The 21,759-nt window shown below is 40.5% G+C and overlaps 1 protein-coding gene and 1 long non-coding RNA gene across 5 annotated transcripts in view; one reads left to right on the top strand and one right to left on the bottom strand.

The window, feature by feature from the left end:
* LOC131459762 (carbohydrate sulfotransferase 8-like) overlaps positions 1 to 21,759 on the bottom strand; it is a 123,346-nt gene that overhangs the window by 32,398 nt on the left and 69,189 nt on the right. For 2 of the 3 annotated variants that reach the window (XM_058629853.1, XM_058629854.1), the window contains exon 3: positions 14,267 to 14,320. The exons of the other annotated variant lie outside the window; for it this stretch is intronic. In XM_058629853.1, the coding sequence (XP_058485836.1) occupies positions 14,267 to 14,320 (54 nt within the window). The remainder of the gene's footprint in view (positions 1 to 14,266; positions 14,321 to 21,759) is intronic. 3 annotated transcript variants of the gene reach the window in all.
* LOC131459766 (uncharacterized) overlaps positions 1 to 21,759 on the top strand; it is a 42,882-nt gene that overhangs the window by 11,815 nt on the left and 9,308 nt on the right. The gene's annotated exons all lie outside the window — the stretch shown is intronic.

Below are 21,759 nucleotides of genomic sequence, written 5' to 3'. Positions count from 1 at the left end.
TGTTTTGTTTTTTATATGCTTCTTTGCCCCTGAGCAGATCAACAGTTTAAAAAAATGCACATTTTCTTAAAACAATAAAACAAAAGAAAGGAAAATAAATTTCAGATAGGTTCAGATTATTGAAATTATGCCTCAGATTTCCACAGCATCATCACAGGTCTATTTGTTCTGATACTGTGCTCTACGGCCCCTCGAGCGGTCCTTGCCTCTGAGGTCCTGCCTTCTGTTCACTGGTACTGTTTGTTTCCACTCCAAGCTCGACGATACTGAAGCTTCCTGTGTTGGACGAAGGCCCAGTATTTCTAAGCTTAAATAATGCACATTTCTCTGTTTCTGAAAGAAGAGCAGACTCACCTGGAGACCGAGAGTCCTTTCAGTCTGTTCTATGCAGGCCAATGCCAGCCCCATCTGCTGTTTTATTTACCAGCCCCCTGAATTATTCAGGACAATTTAGCCGTGCTGCAGTCAGTTGGAGGGAATGACAAGCCATATTATAAGCCAGGATGCCCTCAAAAACTCTGATGAATAATGCAGCGTAAGAGGAATTAATGTCTTTAAATAAACATTTGTATGATTTATTTGGCGCATCCACTGTTGGCTGGAAAGGCAAACATGTCTCACAGTGGATGTCGTATCTTTGAGCTGAAACGTAGCCTGGGGAACTGCATTGCTTGGTCATAGAGGAAGCTAATATCCTAGAATGAAACAACAGACCGATCTGCAAGCCAAAGCATGTGCCGTCAGGTTTTTTATTCCCACCCAAGTTATTTCTGTGTTTAGCTTATGGAAAATGAAATGGCATGAAGGTGAGTGTTCTCATTGTCTTGGACTCCTCAGATTTACTTTGCAATTTGCAATTCCGACGAGTGAGAAAGGCACGGCATTGGTATCAGATGCATAATCCAACCTCTTCCACTTTATTATCGCAGGTTAAAGATTAATACTTTATTACGTGCCCTCCAGCTTTGGAAAAACAAGCTTCTTCCCTAAATAGCAAAACATGTACCGCACAGTCTCATTTCCTTAAACGCTGTCTCCCTGGGAAACACTCTCCATCTGTCACTCAGTGTGAGCAGAGCTGGAAAATTCCACAGTGTTGATTGTGCCTTGATAAATAAGTCATTGGCTACCCATCCCTTCCCTTTGCCATCCAATTTACTTTGCTGGTAATTGATTACTTGCTCCTCAACACCATGTGACTTTAATGTTACAATTTGGGATGTTCCTGTGCACTCTGTAAAACCCCTATTTACCCAGCATTAAAATCAGAGCTGTGACTCATAAACACACCCTCGGAAGCATTTATTAGAGGCAGCGTTGACCTAATTTCATAACTTCACCAGTCAAATTTCACACTTTAGTAACCACTTCTCATCAGTGAGCTCTCCAACTGCAGCACCTGTTTCTCCAACAAGTCTGAACTCATGTTACAATACCATGGCATGCCTGTACACAGCGAACACACTGGCTGCTATAAATAGAGCTCTCGTCTATCCCCCCAGCTTTGTGGGTCACTGGCTGCTTCTATCGATCTTTAGAAATTACAGGGAATAAAAAATGCCTTAGCTGAGACAATGTCTGTCTCCAGGCTCAGAAATGGGAAAAAAACCTTAAACTAATGCCACACAGATGAAGACAACAATGTTATCCTTCCTGATTTAAAGCCTCTCTTTAAGATTGATTTATTCTGCACTAAGAGCATATTCTCCCTGGACTGGCCACTAGCACTTGCCTCTAAACGCCTGGGGAAATCTCCACCGTGGGACATTCAAGGGTGAGCCGACAGCAGGCCGAAGGTCGGGCGTGACAAAATTTAAAACATCCAATCAAAGGGGGCAAGGGGTATGGTGCCAACAACTTGACCTTGATAATATCATGCAGGATCATAATTCTCCAAACACTGTAGGTGTAAAGTGCTGAGCTGGTAAAAAAAAAAAAAAAAACCCACAGAGCACTCAGCTGCCGATGAGACTGGAAGAAATAGGATTGGCTGCTCGGCATATATCAAAGTAATCTGAGAAGAGAAGGAAATATGACTGACGCAATCTTCTTTGGGTCTCTCTCCAGGTGAAGAGAAAAGCTCTCTTTTTCCTATCAAGCTCAGAGATGAGCTTTTTGTCATGTTTCTTTCATTTGCCTGTCCTTTCCAGGGAAAATTACATGATTCACAACCTTGTGGGTTTGATTTTCTATCAGTTCTCAGCTAGCACAAAGGAGAATAAGCATTTTGTTATCCTCGCTATTGGCTGCTGCCTGCCAATGTTTTCATGGACACTCATTAGTGAAATGCAAAAATGCAAAAAACCCACTTAAATACAACTATATTTTCTGTCCCTCATTTTTCCTTTCACCTCAACTGGTCGAGGCAGATGCTTGCGCATCTTTGAGTCTACTTAAAAGGGAGTTTTTCCCCTCCACTAATGCCTAGTGCTTGCTCATTGAGTGAACTCTTGGGTTCCATAGAAACCAGGCCAGGCCAAACCTAAGAATCGCTAATTTAAGGTTTGATAGCAAAAACATAGACATCCGCCTTAATCCTTACAAGTACCGACAGACCCCTCGTGTTGTGAATGCTTTGTTTTACTTCTGAGGAACTACACTTACCAAACAACATGCTGACTAAAGTCTTATAAATGGTGGTATGCAGTTATATGAATGTTCATGCTGAATGGGGTATTTTTATTTTAGTTTTTGTAATTCAAGTGCAGAGACCCTAGCAGGCTCTGATGGTATGGGGGGAAAAAAATCCTCCTGGCACAGCACAGTAGCTGCATTTTTACTGGGCTATTGTATTCTAATGAGATATTATTGTCTTTTGATGGCGGCTCAGCATCGCCCAAAGGTCACAAGTAATTTAAAAAGGGGGTGTGGCTTAGAGGATATTTAAGTCAAGAGGCAGGTTGGAGATGAAGATGGATGACCAATATAGGGGAAAACAAGGGTAGAAGATTGCTCCCCAGATGTTTCACTCCATTGTTCCCCAGTTTATATTTACAACATGCATGGCAGTCTTTGATGAAAAAAATCACAAAATATCAAACATCAGGTGTGTTTTTTCTGTAAAAAGTCATAAAATAAGCCCTGAAAGTGATATCCTGTAGCACAAAGACAATAACTAGCAGGACACACTTTCTGTAATGTTATTGTCTCATTTTGCATGCTGTCGAATGAAAGGCATCCGAAGTGACGGAGCACATACTGTAGGCAATGCAGACCTCTACTCATGGGCCTCAATTTTCCTTAGAAGCACTCAAATTTGTTTGGTGAGGCAATTTTCTACAAGCTCAAAGAAAATCATTTTAATCTTACTATTCAGAAAATGATTTCTATGTGACCTTGGATGTCATCCTGCCCATGTCTTTTTTCTCCTTTGTCTCACGTACTGTTTGTCCTTCCTGCTTTCCTTCTCTCAGCGAATAAAATATAAAGTGCGAAACCCAAATATCTAACGAGCACACAGTGAACTTTTGAATCTCCTGTGCCATTCTGACAGATCAGTTAAGCTGGAGAAGCTGTGTTCTGACTTTCAATGACTACATTTTTATGTCGGATATGTCTGATATTAATGAAATTACAGAGGTGCAAACCAAAAAGGGCAGTTTGGCCCGCAAGTCACATTTGCCTCATAACCGCTCTGTTAGATGTGTATCTAATGAAATGGAAAAGTGGCACAGTGCTCATTCCCTGATACGACAATGCTCAAAGACATGTTCACAGTGCATTTAGCGTTAGAAAACACAAGCTAGATGAGCAGACATGCAAGCACATGGTCTGTGGATGAGCTGCTGGGTGTGGGTGTTTGACAGTGAAGATACCAGATCATAGAAACCCAGCACAGGCTTTGGGACAATACACAGCAATGTGTTTTTCAGTCATGTGGGGAAAAAAAATGTCACCACTGATCAATCCTGCACCTTCCCAAAATGAGGGTTGACAATTTTAATTGGATTTACTGGTCATGGTTTTTGTGTGTGACCTAAGACTATCCTTGTTTGCATTTGCAAAGGTGATTTTCTTTCTCTCTCTGAACCAATGAGTTGAAAAGCCGTTAAATAATTTTGCACGACATTTGTTAAGAGAAACATTAAGTACTGACTAACCTCCATTCTCATTGTAATTACTGTATGTTTTGAATGCATCACTGAATGCAAAATGTCCTTCAACAAGAGCTCATTGGTTCATCAGAGCCACGCATGGCAACGCCCAATTCACAAATTGTCCGCTTGAGGGCTGAGGCACAAAGCTGACATGAGCACATCCATTAATGTTCCCTGTGAACGCAGGCCGGAGTGTAAAGCTGAATATAAATTCTCCCCACAGCAGTGTCTTGACGTGGCACACGCACCATGCCAGGAGAAGAACTAATATGAGATATACTCGGCATGCTTCTCACTGGCCGTCTGTCTTTAAGGACGTGTGATAGCTCATGCAGGCACACGCACAGGCTTTATCCTATGTAAAGATGATAAAGATTTTCAGAGACAAGTGTGTCAAGTTGCTGTATTGTCCGCCCCACGTTTTAATCTTTGAAGTGTGCGACTGTAGTAATACAGTGCACAATCATTTACTCGCATTTCGTCATGTCAAACACTACATTCACTCGCCAAAGAATAAGCAAACAGTTGCCCTGGATTGCCCCGGGAGATTTTCCAAGCACAGTTCAAGTGTTTTAGTTCAGTTACAACTCGTCACAGATGTAAGGATCGGCTAAATGGTGACATTAAGATAAATATTCAAAAATGTATAAATCCATAGTTGTGCCATCCAAATTAATGCTTGGTGGGGAAGGTCCCAGGTTAAGTGCATATAGTATATAGATGGGGTAATTGTCTGTTACACAGTGTTTATAAAGACAACAGACCGAAATCCGTCATCTGTGATTAATGCTTACTTTTCCTCCTCTTCAGTAATTTTTTAATGTCTTGAGATGAGAGTTGGCATATTGCATGTCACTCTGCACGGTGGCGCCTTGGCATCCCATGATTCACTGCTGAGTCATGCAACGCGAGCTGTGAGACTTATTCAACTGTTCCTGGATGCGATCTAATGCGGAGACATGCCATATTCTCTCCTCATTAGTATACACTTCTAAGGGAGAAAAGTATCTGAAACACCGGGAGGTCAAGTCCACAGGTTTACACAGTGTGGGCTGAAAAGGAGATGCTTTCTTTCTGCTCAGTACAGAGGCAAAAATATCTCCCATTTACCAGAGGCGCTATAATGAACCAGGTGCAGAGCGTGTCTGTCCTTTTCCCAGTGGCTAAATATTGACTAAGCGTGGTAGCAGCAGATGGGATGAAAGGTGAATGCAGGCTGTGCTGGAAGGAAGGAATGAGTGTGCGAGTGACATCTGGTCCTTCCTGTGCCCAGTGGACCTGGTTGCTACATCAAGCTGCCTCATTAGAACTAGCTGGGGCTTTAGGATCATTCTGCCACTCAAGCTACCACTCTACAATCCTCCCCATAAAGTCCATTATTTGCCACTGTGCCAAGACTGAAGGACCATATAATGTGTTGTGTCTTCAAATTTTTCACATCCTGCCAATATCTCTGTTTCTACTGGGTCACCTATTCATGGTTTGGATGATTGTATTTCTCCCAGAAGAGAATTGTGATGTGGTTGCTTTCCCAATGTCTGCATTCAGCCTCAGCTCACAGCTGGCTTTTAGTAAAGCCTCCCGACACTGCGATATGTCTTATATGACCCCTACTTTCAACAGACACTGGAAATAAAAAGGCCCTTGCTTTTAAAGGGTACACGTAACAAGTCTTTCTATTCATTTTAAGTCTTATCATCACTGTAATAATAGAATCAGTCCTGGTATTATGAAAAATAAATGAAATTCTTCATTGATTAGGTAACATTTGGAATGTGCAGCTGTTTTTTTAGAGACTGATTTACTCACAACAGGCCAATCTCAGTGAACTATTTCCCACTGTAATCTCAAAAATAATCGCTATATCCATAGGCATTTAATTCATGTAGCATATGCTGGTGAAAGTCATAATACTGAAGTACTGTGTATGTTCCCATAGTTTCTGTGCTAAACACTAGCACTGGTTTCACATTATGATTATTTTTTTCCAACATAACTGCATTTTATTTTATTATAACACAAGCGAAATTTATTATAGTTTTACAGACAAAGGCAAAGGTATAGTGCAGTGAATTACTGTGATCATAAGTCATGGAGCCACTGATTTCTATCTATTTCTTTGACGGCTGTCAAGAGTGTTCATCTCAGCCTGTGAGCCCGTGGCCCTCTCCTCTGCTATTAGAGCCAGCTGGACTGAGCTCCACTTCAACAGCTCAACTCATCTCTCCTCAGGGCCCACAATCACGTGCGGCGCCGTCTATGTACCACACCACGTTTCATGGCGCACTGCCATATGACGAATATCATAATCCACAACACAAACAGTATTACGCATCCGGTGTTCTTTCGGCAGAGTGTTGCTGCACAGATTTCGCCCCAGACGCGCAGCCACGACCCCTCCTCCCTCTGAGCTTGTCAATCCCAGCGTGCACTGCAAATTGTCTAGAGCAATATGGAAAAGGGATAAATCTAAAGCATTCAATTAATCAGAATTCACCTCGTAGTTTGAATCCCTCAGTGAAAAAAAACAATGTCCCTGAAATCAATTCTTAATCACCAATATAATCTGCCGGGGGGCCGTACTTTTAATTATTTAGGACTATCTGTGCAATAAATGGAATGATCAAGTTCTGACAGAGCAGGCGAGTAAATTATGGTATGCTTCAAACTGACTGGAGCAATAGGAAGATGTGGCATATTGCTTTTTCTAATTTCAGTCGACTGGCACGAAGAGTTACTTTATAAGCAAAGGGAGTGGGGTGGGCTCAAATCAACATTAAAAAATAAATCAATGTAATTCAATAGCTGTGCAATAAATCATATAAGCTCATGGTTCTCACTGTGCCAAGCTGTTAATTCACAGTGAGGTTTATTCATTTAAAGGTCTATAGACTAACACAATATAGTGATATAGAGAAGTGAAATTTCTTGCAGGGGCTAAGAGAGACTGTGATTCTGTAACACAGATCTATTATTATAATTTACTTCCAAACTGTCCTGCCTCTTGACCAAAATGTCCTCTCTCACCAAGTAAAAGAATTAATGTTTCCATGCTTCAGTCAGAAACCTCTCAGCCTAAACACTTAACATCCTGATTTTCAGCTTCATTCCTCCTTCCGTCTTCACATTTGCGACCTCGAAAAGAAACAGAAAAGAGGCTCTGCCTGAAAACGGTCTCGTTCACGATAGCACTTAAAGAATTAGGTTCTCCTATTGATATAAAAAAAAAGAAAAGAAAATTAAACTCACTCAACTGCTGCACTCATTTTATGTCACTTTGGACTAGAGCTAAATAGCCGATATGAATTATGCAGCAGGAATGGTTTCTGAAGCAGTGCCAGTGAAAACTGTAACACTTCAGGGAACAGGCACTTCTAAGCATGACATTCTCCTAAATTCTCATCAGTGCAATGTGAAAAGAAGCATGAGTGGATCTGCCAATTACACCCTTAGCTGTTGCACAAATTAATTGGCTTTCTTTTTTAAACTAATCAACTAGATATTCAGTATTATGTGAGCACCTTTTTTCCAACATAATATAGGCCAAGTGGTGCAGCTACCCTAACCATTTAAATTCTGTTAATGGCCCTCAGGTCTTGATCTGTGTACGGTATGGAAATCAACAAGGTTTTTAACAAGTAAAAAGTGAAATTGTCTGTATACCTTATAACTGAAGGTATAGTTTCAGTGCAAAACTGAGACTGTTGTCCGGACACATCTACAACTTTCTACAATACAGTATATACTGGAAAGCAGTAGTTTAGATTGAATAATCTTGAATGAATCTTTTGTGCAAGTAAAGGTGCACTTAAAAGGCAAAAGTTGGTGGTCCCCACTATGTTTTTACAGTAGCCCATAATGGACAAATGAAACACCTTTTGAGTTTTGCTGATAACTGAAAGCGACATAGGTTCTTATACATGCTGGGAACATGCAACTTCACCAATAGACTGCTAAATCCTAAACACTGGTGTTGTAGTTTTTGAGTATCCCTTGCCTTGGAGACCAAAAACCAAAAACACAATCTCATTGGCAAATATAACAAAAACAAATGATGGAGACAAACTTAAATGTCTGGGAAACACCTTTGTTTGAGAAGTACAACCTTAACCTTTAGGTACTAGTGTTGTACTTGCTTGTTGTTGCTAAGGTGAAAACTGCCTGCCTGGAACAATTGCCATTGTGAGAGGATTAGTTGCAAGGCAACAAAGTAAAAACAAAATGTTCTATCAAACAAACGGCAAATTCACCCCGGAGCGTTAACACTGGGCAGGATTTAGTCTTGGTGAATTAACATGGTTTTATTTCATCTAATTTCCTAGTTTCCACTTCTTCATAATGTCGCGGTAAATATTATTGTTGTGGTAAATAAGAAGAGGAAAAGAATGGGTGTTCATCTTTAAGTGGCAGAGAGACGAAACATGAGTTACATCCAGCGATAATGTACCTCAATATATTTTGCATAATCTAACAAAATACCATACAATAAATAAAATATGCTAGCCAATGTTGAGCTTTCAGATGGGTTTATTGGCAAATTTAACAATACACTTTGAATATTGTTATTAAGAATTTAAATCAATAATGACGGTATGCGGTTTTCAAGCACAGATCACAGATAATTTTTTTCGACGTGTATCTTCTGCGATTTAAAAGAAAAAAAAATGCTTGCAGCGCATCGACCAATGAGCTGCAGGCAACTGTGGCCTGAGCGCCTGATCTTTCGGGGTGCTAAAATGTGTCTGGGCACTATATTAACTGTGAGAGGAGAGGGTTCCTGCCTGATGGAATATTGATAAAATGTTTTTTGTTTGCTGCACATTGCATTGAGAGTTGACGGCTCACTGCACTAAATCATAAAGCCCACTTGGGCGTACTGTGGAGTCAATAACCAGTCCTTTTCTATTCTGGGAATGCACTCCGTTTCTGGGAGGTCGTCTACTGAAGCAACACGCGGTGTTGAAAGACTCCAAGCTTCTTTTGCTTGGTGGTGCAGTGGGTACTGTGCTCTACACCATTCTCTTTATAGTCCAGCTTGACTGTTGACTTGTAAAACCGTTTGTTGATCTGCCCATTTAGAGGACTGCATGTACGCTCTGAATATACGTACAGTTTTTTTGCCATCAAATCCATATTATTTAGAATAGAGACATTTCTGTGCTTTCATGCCACCTGGACAATCCCTGTGAATGTTGCTAAATGAAGTGCTCCTGGCACTGACACTCAACGCCTCTATGCTCATGCATTTCAATGCGGATACGCATTTCAGCGGGAGCTGTACATATTTCCCCCCCTAAAACTTGACAGTGATTGTAAATGTTTGGTTCTTTGTGAGAGCTAGTGACATGCACCTCCGGTGTGAATGAAATGTTTTTCTCTTCCTGGTGACAGGTGGGTAGAGCATGCAGGAGCTGTGGCAGGCTGTGCAGCGGCAGCCAGCAGTGGCAGCTCCAGCACTAAGGGTGAGAGTGGGAGACAGCCTGCCAGGAGAGGTGGTGATGCCAAGAGCTGCTGTATTATTACAAAGCCCCCCCCCCCTCTCTCTCTCTCTCTCTTTCTCCACTATAACACACAATGTCCTGAAATGTTAACCGAACTGCCGCACTCATTGCAATGGACATGCCTCTGTTTCGGACAGCATATCTTTGTCTGATATTGCTATTTGCTGAGACGAAACTAATAGGAAACCCCAGAGACTCCTTACATTATTAATGACGGTATATGCTTGAGTAATTCTTAGTGTAGGTGGGTGTTCAGCATTCATTAGCCACAGATTATGCACATGATAGTGAGCATTAAAAGCTGCATGCATATTGTAATGTCGCTATATGTATGCAAATGGGGGTAATATACAGTACGGAGGAAGCATACTGTACAGGCGATGACAATTTGCCGTTGCACCTCGGTTTGCACTTTCAAAACACAAATCACAGTGACACGGGGGAAGCACGCGGATATATTTAGCCTGCATTGCGACAATCATGACAGCGGTATAACAGAAATCCCTGATCGATGTGACATGTTCTGTCTCTGTGCCCTAAGTGCTGGACTGAATTTTGAGACGCTTCTCTCACATGACACAGCGTGTGAGGGCTGTGATGTGCTCATGTATAGAGTACACTGAGACTAATTGGTAAAATTGGTCTAATTATTGATTTGCTATTGGGTTTGGTGTCGTCTGTCTTGGCTCCACGGGGACGTCTAATGAATGATGTCCTGAAATAGCAGGGACGACAGTGTGGGGGAAAGTGAAGCCAATACTTTTCACCAAGGGCATGATCCTTCTATTTACAGCCCGAAGTCTTCTGGAGAGGTTACGTCTTAGTCTGACTGTCACCACGCTCATAAACATTCGTTTCTAATTCAGCACCGACCGCACTGGAGTTGAATTATTTTTTTTTATCTGATGCTCCGTTACCTCTGCGTTCGATCCATTACCTCACCCAATAACTGATTTATGGCTGTTTTAAAATGTAGTCTTGAATCCTCTATCAACACTGAAAAAGAATACAATAAAAAAAGAGCCTCAGTGTCTGATGATTGTAACTGTTGGTGCAGAATACCAAGAATCACAGCACAGCAGTGCTAAAGATGCGATGTCTCTGCATTTAATTATGCCTCTCGATGCTTTCCCTCACAGCTGGACTCAAGCGAAATGCTTCAATTTAACATCAAGACATTTTTGTTGATCACAGAAATATAATCTTTCCACAGAAGTTGTGTTTAAAAAATAAATTCTGACTCCTTACAATGACACAGAGCAGCCCATTACAAGATTTGATAGGCACAAATAAATCATGCCTTTATGCATAACAGTATTCTACCTCATGAGGTGGACTTTGCTCAGGGGCCTATCTGCTTCCTGCTTCCTTCAGGTCTGAAATTCAATTATGCGCTGCCCTGGGTAGCTGCTTGCTGGGAGCAAATCATGAATCTGAGGTAAGGTTTAATGGATTTGAAATATAATTTAGCTATGGCTTGGCTCCTTAGAGACAGGTCACCATTACCTATAACCATATTAGAGGTAATCAAAGATTCTCCTGAATTTGTTACCTTGGCTTGCAGCAGGCACCTGGAGTGTTCTATTTTTTTACACCTTTGATGAATTTAAAGGCTGCATTATGCACATAAATCATGGATTTACAGTGGATCGATTATGACATGCACCTGGCCGGTGTCTTTCATATTCATAATAATAGCATGGTCTCCGTCATTTCTAATGTTTCCATATGGCGCATTCTAACCCTTCTGCTTTTCTCCTGAATCACCAGACCTACAAGCTATCGGGTCCAGTCGATGTGACATGAAACCTGCTGCTCTTTCACTCTAATTGCAAATTGTGGCTTATTGCTTGGCCTTTCTTCACAACAAACCTTTCTTTTTCTCAATAGGCAGAGCCTCCCCTTCCTCAGACACCTGTTATTAATTCTCTCCTGTTTAATCAGAGGCTTGGGAGGTAGCAGCCGCTCCTCAGGCTGCGAGGATGACAAATGAATTGCCAGGTTAGAAAAATGGACTCAAATTCATCCTCTTCTCGAATTTGTGTTCACATCCATGCATTGTTCTTTCTCAAGGATAATGGATGGCATGGGGCCGATTTTGAAGGTGCAGCACAGAATTCCAATAAATAGTTAATGTTGCAAAAAGTCACCCATTACAGCTGTCTGGCACTTTAGTGGTTTGGAGTTTGCTCGCTGAAACTAATACAAAGGTCAGTATAGTAGAGGACAATAGAGGATCAATGTCAGCGAGATCAACAATTGCTGTTGTGCGAGTGCATCTTTAAAAAAAAATCGATGCAAAAAACAATCTAAAGAATGTATAGGTAAAAACTGTATAAAAGTAATTTTTTTCCTTTGCATATTAATAGGACAAATCTAATACGTTTTTGTGAAGTCCCTTTTCCTCCACTGTCTTTCCCCCCCCCGTCGTTGAAGCTACCGGGAAATGTCACTGTCTCCCTCCACCGATTTAATGTGAAGGACAGAACCTCAAATGTAGATGTATACGTCAGTGCAACAATTCCATACAGACATGTTAAAGGTTTCCATTTTATTGGCAAATGGGTTTCAGAGTCTGACAGGGTCAGTGAAAAAGTTCCCTTTGTCATTTAACCTAACGCTTTCAGCAGCGTGACCCTGTACAAGGACAGAGCATTGTGTCCAACACCAGACAAAAAAGTATTTACTCATAGTTGCATCATCAAAAAGAAGCAGTGGCCTACTAAATCCATGGTTACTCTTTTAAGTGTCTGCAAAGGGATGGCATGTTTTTCTCTTGTCAAGTACTTGTCTTTGTAACAGGATAGCTCCGGAAAGGACATAACCTTGCTCTGATAGGTGCTGTGATGAGCCAGTACCAATCTTTGAGTTGCTCCCTTCTGTCTGCTTAAGGTGTACACAGGCTTTGTACAGATGATGTTGGCGACTGTGTTTTGTTCACTGTCACTTCCTTTGTGAAATGTGTAAAAGCATATGTAGCAAAAACACACAAAACTCTACTTTGTGTTTTCCTTTCGTTGTATAGCGCAAAACTTTACTTTAAGCACTCATACTGCGCGTACGTCTAGTGATTATTGATGACAATAACATCGTTTTGTAGCATTGCATAGTCATGTATAGATTCGGGATTGGTCAAAATCAGCGCATTTTCTTTTTACCGTACCTTTTCAAAGTATGTTACAATTATACTGTATGCTATGCCAACACACACTTGAGTGTAGTAACATCTGTTAAAGGAATACTTCACCGATTCGCATTTAGCCTTGTATTACTAGAATAGGGGTAGTACTTTTGAAAAATTGTGCTTGCGAACCTCAGTAAATGCAAATCAGTGAAGTATGTGCAGTTGTGTTTTTATCACTATGACTGATGCTTCAGAAATGTAAAAAAGTAAAAGAAAAAAGATGCCTTTTTAAAATATCAGCCACTATAACATGAATGAAAAGGACATCAATATGTGTGTGATTTGAGTCTAAATCTGTAGTGATGAAATATTGATTGATTTTTATTCCTAAAAGCCTGGTTTAAAAAGGTGTGTTGGGGGAAAAAAACCAACCCAAAACCTAAGGAAGAAAATCATGTATTTCCAGTCTAATCTAAAATTAAAGAAAAACTAAATCAACTGCCTGTTAGCTCAGCACCACATGCTGTCAGGAATAACATGTTTTCATCCATTTCAATGGCCGCTAAAATAGATTAATTCAAGGACAGTGTTTTGTGAATTTGACTCGCACGACACCAGCTCAACATCAAAACAGCCGGCATCACGGAGCCCACTCCATTCTGTCTCATTTAAAAGCTTCGTGGGCTGTGGGCTTTGATAATGTAATAGCCAATAACCCGCATTGTGCTGATTTCCAAATGTTCTAGTTATCATTCAGAGTCGTTTCTTTGCAGGATTTATTGCACTGATTGCTTGAAGACAGCCTGCTGTCCAGGATTTATGTATATAATGCCCAATATATTACAGAACATAAAACCTTAAGAGGATTTGGGTGTTTTATGAGAGAAACTAATATAGGAAAACACTTTTTAGCTCTACAGACAAATGCGGTTGTGTGTTTCTCAGTTTTCAATCGGCACTCATCAACATGTCTTTCGAAATCAAACGCTGACAGCAGGTTTCTCTTTCAGACTGTCCTTCTAGTACAGTAGTCCTGAATGATTGTATTTCTCTCCTCGGTGTTATCAGCCTTTGATGTAACACAGCGAGTGTAGGAGTCCGTCATCAGGTGTAAGGAAGAACAGAAACCTTGAGATTCTGCCTTGAGATAGCAGGTCCTAGTGTATCACTTGCTCCTTATACTGGACTTGAAACACAGCAGCTGGCTAAAGGTGTAAATCAAAACCCACAACCTAAATTCCAGAAGACTAAAACCATTATCATTGTAACAGAAGCTGTCAGGAGAAAATACTTAAAAAAAAAACTGCAAGGAAGAAAGAAGCCAGCACCTCCATCAGAACCATCTATTTTGTGCAGGGGCATGGTGGTAATCAGGCTGCTTTGTGCTGCCTTACCAGGGTTTGTGGATTATAACGATTGGCTAGAAGGCTGGTGAGTGAGGTCTGTGTGGTCTATCCTCCAGCTATTTGATCATTGTAGGTGGACAGCAGCGAGGCAGAGCATGAGAAATAATCGATGCCACAAGGCTGTAAACAAATATTTACCAGGAGGGAAAGCATCTGAGTTGTTGAGATTTTTGGTAGGATCTTCCAAAGGGTCTGAAAAAATAATGGAAAACAATTACGTTTCTTTCTTGCTGTTGGTACCACAACTTTTTTTTTTATTTGCAGCAGGGAGTCCAAAAGTTTTCATACATTGGATGCAATGAGGATATTGGTACAACTGCAATTGTATTGACATGAGAGAGCAAAGGTAGCGTCTCAGCCAAAGACCCAGGCTTGATCTGAGGCCAGCTGTTTTTACACTCTTCAGCTCGTGAAACACTGGGTTGGCTTTTATTGTGAAGCAACAACGGCAAACACACGGCGTTTACTGCACTGTGCTCAGCTGAATGTGTTTTGGATAATGCTTATTTCAGCGTTATTTCATCAGTGGATCACAGAGCTGCCAACTTCACATAATGTTGGAGTGGGATATTGAGTTTCTTTGTGGTTAATTGTTAATTAAAGTAATTTCTGAGAGACTTAATAAATGCTGCTAAGACATTTAAAACGTTTTTCCCTACATATGTTTATTTGACAAAGTTTAGTTTCTTCCTCTGTCCACAACGATTCCTGGCACAGAAGGATCACTCGTGATTACTGCTGTGTACAGTAACAGGTAGGTTAGTACAATTGTGTGGTCTATCACTTAGGTATATGAACTACACCAGGTTTGGTCACAACCTCCTCTGCTCTCATTTACTAAGACCCACATTCCGACCTGTCATTAACATCCGTCACACATGTACAGCTGTTAAGCACAGCTCTGAACACTCCATCCTGAGTGTGTACGAAGATCCCGTCACAGAAGCCACATTCAGAGGTGGTTTGAGGACATATGCGTTCACGTTCCTGAGCATTAATGCAAGCATTCATCAGGACTGCCCCAGTTTAAGAAGGTGTGTGAAGAGTGTCCTTTGAGTGAGTCAAGCTCAGTGTGGGACATTTGGCAGCTGCGGGATCATTGTAATTTCCCTACAAAGTGGCGTACAAGTGCACTGATGCATTTAATTCTGCCGGGCTTTTCAATCCACACAACTGGGAGCTGCTTATGTACAGAAAACAAAGTAATTGCTAAGGCAACAAACATTATCATTATCTCAAAAGAAACCAGCAAAACACACTGCCCACTCATGCTAAATCCACATTCAGTTAATCTGACTAACTCAAAACAACAGGTCTGGGTTCAGATGTTGACAGGCAGTTGCTAGGAGCTATTTTTTCATTATTTGCCATCATCAGAAATGTGTAACTTAAGCTCCAACATGAGGCGCGCTTTGAATTAACCCACAATGTGTGGTGGTTTGTGATGTACGTAAGCTCATTATGTACAAACAGGTTTGCGTAAAAAGAGGAGTTTCTTAATATTATTTAAGCTCCGTCTTTGTTTTGTTTGTATGTGTGGAACCGGACCGTTGGCCATGTCAACACTTGGCCCCATATTCCAATTAATTAAATACCTTGTTTTTGTTGAAGTATGTAAAGTTGTCCTGATGGAAGCACTAGTGTGCAGACATTGGTCAGCATCTATTTTTAAGGGCCGCAAATAAATCAATTGATGAACCTGAGGGTCCTCGCATCTTTTATGCTGTGCCCTAACTCATCGACATCTCCCAATGACAAAAAATATGCTTGTTCACACAAAAATTTATACTGGCCCATTAAAGTTTAATGCTGTATCTTATTGTCTGTCTTCATCAAACCCCTCCATCGAGACACACAGTGAATCAATCCAAAATATTTGCTTTCATCAAAAACCTTAACTCAACTGTCACCCGCCATCGATCCTGAAACACAAAGAACCACTCTACTTCCATTCATATCAATATCGGTTCAAATGTACTCTGCCCCATTCATATCCACGAGGCTGAGTGTTTGTGCGTGCGCACATGCACGCTGTGCAGGAAAACACACCCACCTACCAGCATCACTCAATCATTGCATGAGTTCAGTTCATCGATGAGTTGGAGTGGGATTATATTCAGGCTCTGTGGCTCTCAGCTGTGGGAGGCTGTCCCTGCAAAATCCCCACAGACTGCGAGCCTATGCGGCTGTAGTTTGTCACGAGGGAGCTCAAGGTATGGGGTTCAGTTTACGTGGGACGACTGCTCTAGTTGTTAGAAGTGTGAGATGGGAGCCAAGCAGGTGGACCATGCCGGCAGCCTGTTTCAGCTGATCGAGCTGGATGCCTCTCATGTGACACGAGTTCCTCTCAATAATAAACTGACAGCTGTTGCCTTGTGAATATCAAAAACAATGCTATGAATGCAAGGAAGAAGATGTAGGTGGGCGTGAGTGGACATGAACCATGGGGGGAATGCAAGGGAACGTCGCTGCAACTGGACCCGGATAAGAGGAGGGCCTGTCTCTGCCGAGTGTCTGATTACTTTCTGATCTAAAGCCTACATCCCGCTTCACACTATAACTGCCCAATGAATTACTGTTGTATAACTCCTGTCTTCCAGTTCACTTCAGTTCATTTTAAATTACGACATGCATTATCTCAAGGCACAAGTGAGGAACTTGTAATATTTTAGAGAAACCCAACCGAGCACAATACGTCTATAGGACAAATCATTTTTACGACATTCTCCTCCGCGCGTGATAGGTTGTACACGTGTTGTTTATTTCATGTCTTGTGTGCAGCACAGATAATTATTGGACGGATCAAGTCGTCACAGCTGGACGTTCTGTTTTCTTTAAAAGACAGATTAACTGACATGGCGAGATAAACATCTCGAGGAAATTAAGGGATGCTATGTCTGCTGGTAGAGGAGGATATTATTGGGTATGATGGTGTAAGCTGTTCAGTAGTAGTCGGAGAAGTTCTAATGGGTAGGCATTGTGGGTCTAAATTATCTAAACATCTATGTCGGAGGAGGACTGCACTTCATCTCCCCTATGATATAGTCACTCTCTCTTCATTTTACAAGCTAGGCTTTTACATAGATGCTTTCCCAAGGTGTAACAAGCACTAGTTATAGCACAGTGGTTTCAATTTTCAAATACTGGATGAAGTTCAAAACCTCTGTACTTAAGGCTGTCAATACCCTGCCTCCTTTGTCACGCGCCTTGCAAAGATTTCCATCAGTTATGCTTAGCCTGAAGTGCACAAAACACTGATAACCCCAAGTGACTCCACTTGGTGACACTGCAGACTTGTCGTATGCAAAGTGGATCTTATTACCATCAGGCAATACAAATCAATGTAGTCAATAGAGAGGAACAAACATAACAACTGACCCTCAACATGTCAGAGTCAAGGAATGACTTGATCACTCTCCCACTCACAAAGACTAAACCTTGCATGACCGAATCCTTGTCACTTTGTGGGTTTCGTTTGTCACTCGATGACTGGATGGTTTACCTCACATAAAGAGAGCCTTCAGCCAACAGTTTCCAAGCATTCAGTGAAATCCTATCAACAGTATCCATTTTCTAAGATTACTGTAGCTGTAGCTGTAGCTGCTCATATAAGTATTCCTTGCACACCTTTTGTGCAACTACTTCAAAACAGAAAACAATTCCCTAAAAATGTCCTCTTCCAGCGAGTCAAATTCCTCTAGTGGAAAAACAATAACCTTGATAGCTTCAAACAAATGCAAGCATGCAAGCTTTGCTGAAATGTTTTCTGCCATGCTGCACTGTGCATAGGGATGTACTTTGCATATCTGTTATGCGGCTTCTCTGTGAATAAGCAACCTTGTGGAACTCATCTGAAATCTGCTTCATATATATTTATTTATTTTTATATATATATATATATATATATATATATATATTTTTTTTTATTATTATTATTTTATATATATATATATATATATATATGTGTGTATGCTTGCAAGTCTGCAACTAAACTTCAGTTATTTAACCCTAGGAAGAAACAATAAGTTAAAGCTATACATAACGAGTTTACCTGCTGATATGTGTCTAATGTAACACATCATCTCTCAATGTTCACCATTGCTGACTTCATATCTGGAATTTATAATTCAAAGTGATAGTCAGAAAAGGGATTGTTCTTACCTGTCACGTGTCAGCGTAAACAGATGATTGAAGTGCAGCGCACAAAGACGGACGAGGGAGGGGAAGAGAGAAGAGAAGGAAAGAAAGTTAGTCACAAATTTTACACACCCGTGTTCATAAGGGGGAGAGAATTGGAACATATTTTAAATATATATATATATATATATATACATATATACAGTATATATGCATGAAAATATTTAGAAATTACACAAAACTACATATATATGTATCTCACTCACAGTTACAAGACTATTGCAGATGTCGGATGATTAGTTTTGTGTACAGAGGCTATAAATTAGGAAACAGCTTGTCTGGCTTTGTCTCAGAAGACGTCAAAGTCAAGTTACCAGTGGCTCTGTGTTGTTCAGTAAGCTTTGAGTGAGCAGCTTTTGCTACCAGAGCCAGGCAGACTGTTCTCACCTGTTTCCATGGTGCTAAGCTTGTTTTTTTTTTTTTTTTTTTGCGTAAATGTGTCAAATATTGTATGTTCAGTAGTCGACTGAAGTGTATTTTCTTTATAGATGTATTCTGACATTGTCTAGTCACCCAAATTAAACAATTACATGGTTTATGTTTTTTTCATTTATGAGTTCACTCATGAAGCTTTCTGTGTCTGAAACAAGATAGAGTTACACCTAGCAGCAGGATGCAAGATGAGCTAAACTAACCCCAACATAACATAATCTCTAGAGCACATTCAAGACAATCTGGAGACGATCCTTGCAGACTTTTTTCACTCTCTAAAAGCAACTTTTCAATCTCCCCACTTGGTGATTAATGCACCGCCCGTGCCCTGCGGACTCCCCATGCCCACACACAGCCATCAGCCCCAGGGCCTCAATGAGGACTGACTGCCATTGTATTTCGGCCCCCAGCCTCTTCCAGCGTGACTCAACTACTTGGTTTGCCCAAGGCAACATCGGCCAAAATCAATGTGGGAAAAGTGACGGGATGTATAGATTATCAGTCGAGGTTGTTGAATACAAATATCCAATATTTAATTGAAAATAAAAATGGAGAAAGAAATGCTAAGATAATTTCATTATCTTATTTAGCTTGAATAGTTGTTTTTCTTCTTTGTGATAAATTGCTGCTGATTTAATTCATTACACAACTGTATTAAATAAAACATTAGGGAAGGGTATTTTATGAGATTACGTTTTCACCTTCACACTTAATCTGCATTTAATGTGACCTGGCCTGTGTAAATTATGAAAACCATTGGCGTTGCACTAACCTCCTGCATTTCCCCTGAAACATTATATAGATGACAATGAATATTTTAATTAGAATTATTTTTAGTATCTAAGAAATAGACGGATCACAACAATTTTGGAATGGATATGCAGTGAAGGCCTAACGTTTGCTGGCAGAACACTGTCATCTTATATTAAAATAACACTGAGGGGGAACCTGCTGCTCATTAGAGCTCATTACCTGCTTTTAATAACCTGTTGTATGGATTTATAACCATCATGTATCATCACTGTTATTCAGATGTCGGAGTCAAAAGAAAAGAAATCAAGACAATCAAAGAAGCACTGAACTGAGAAATGGTTGAAGACAATAACAGACTGTGAGAGTGAGAGCCCTCCCTAAAATGTTCAGACTTTCCCGAACTCCCTTTGAATGTATGCATAATTTCACTTTCCTGTAGTGTAATTAAGCCACATGTGTAATTAAGGAAATGTATGGTTGATGGAGGGAGGGGTAGGGGGTTTGAGGTGACCTTGACTCACCTCACTTCACAATTGAGAATCATGGTATGGTGGTGATTACATGGCAAATATAATTGTCTTTTTAATTGTTAATGAAGCAAAGCAGGTGATCAATCTTTTGTAATTACACTGATGTGGTTTGTCTCTAATATTTAATTGTATAATTGTATTAACGGATTCCCTGCCTGAAGCAAATCAAAGCCACCACAAAATGCTCTTTGCAAATACGCATTAGTGTTTGCAGCAATAAATACACACCCAGTTATTCTATGTACTAGTGTTATTGTAAGGAATTTGACATGTTGTGTGCCACACCATCTGCACTGACATGACCATACTGTACAGGTTTTAAAAGAAGGAACAACCTCTATAATAACTTGGATTCAAACCATTTACTATAGCGTAACGTTTTGTGTATTTTCATTTTAGCGACAACGTGCTGGCGAGTAATGTAAACTTGTGGTTTCTCGAGGTAAATGCAGCAAAGCCGGGGCCGCCATCGATCTGCTCCCTGACACAATGACTCCTTTGCAACATATCGACTTATGCTATGCTTTTGTTGGTGAGGTTTACTCACATTGTTCAAGATGGGCTGTCTCAGCAATCTCAGAGTACTGCCAGCACTGATTCTTATTGTTTTTACAAACACACACACACGCAGCATTTGTAATGAGGGTCATCATAGACATAATGCATTCCCTAGCCCTCAACCCTTAACATAAACCTAATTCTCACTTTTCAAGTATGAATTGCTGGGACCAGACAAACTGTCCTCAAAGACACGTTTGTGCATTTTATGGTCCTTACAAAGACATAAATATTCACTATCTGTGCTAACTAATTTGAATGAATTCAGATATTACCCACAGGCACCGGAGACGGCGCAGTGTTAATTGACTCAGGCAAACTCATTTGCACTTTATGCTCAACAAAATTAGTCTGGTTCTCGCAGCTTTAAATGTGTAAAAGGTAAAATTGGCTGAGGGAGGAAGTGGGTCGATGTAATGAACTTTAAGATTAACACACACTGTACAGATGGATTACTGTTTGGTATTTTTTTTGGTTTCATGGTTTTATGTGTCTTTGGCTTTTCACATTGACTGGCTTATGAAACCATAAATAACAGGAATGAAAGAAGGGAAAAGTGATACCATTAAGATAAGATAAAGATTATTTTGACTGTACTGTACTGTCTCCTGATACTTCCTGCACCTCCTTACGGAAGATATCTCTTGTTTTCCTTCTAGTTAAGCTGCATCTGTTCCCAGGCTCACCAGAGAACATCACAGACAGTGCTGTTGCAAGAATTAAAATCACATAAAGACCACTCTTGGTGTTGTCAGACTTTGATTCAGCAGTCATTTCCATAACAGAGCCTCAACTTACAACAGGGTGAATGGCACCCCTGTCAAAGCTTGAGCAGGTGTTCATGTCCTGCATTGGCACTATAAGAGTGTCTGGCTTTGGGTCCATGCCACAAAAAGAACTACAGCATTCTGTTTTACGGGCCTTCAACACATTATGGTTACCATGTTCACACGAAGAGTGAATTAAATTTTATTGAGGAGGACTATTTCGTATACGTCCTGAGGCTTACATCCTCCTTTGCATTAATCCATTAAGCTCAGCAGTGAAAAGTAGCGGCATACATTTCCTCATGTAATATTCTTCACGACATGTGTAAATTACTAAATTCAATCGCTGCTATTATATATTTTGACTTGATTGATGGGCAAATACATTAGCAGA

This window comes from Solea solea, chromosome 5 (assembly GCF_958295425.1).
Source record: "Solea solea chromosome 5, fSolSol10.1, whole genome shotgun sequence".
NCBI lineage: Eukaryota > Metazoa > Chordata > Actinopteri > Pleuronectiformes > Soleidae > Solea > Solea solea.
The sequence above is the reverse complement of the archived record's forward strand: the minus strand, read 5'-3'. Positions and strand labels throughout refer to the sequence as shown.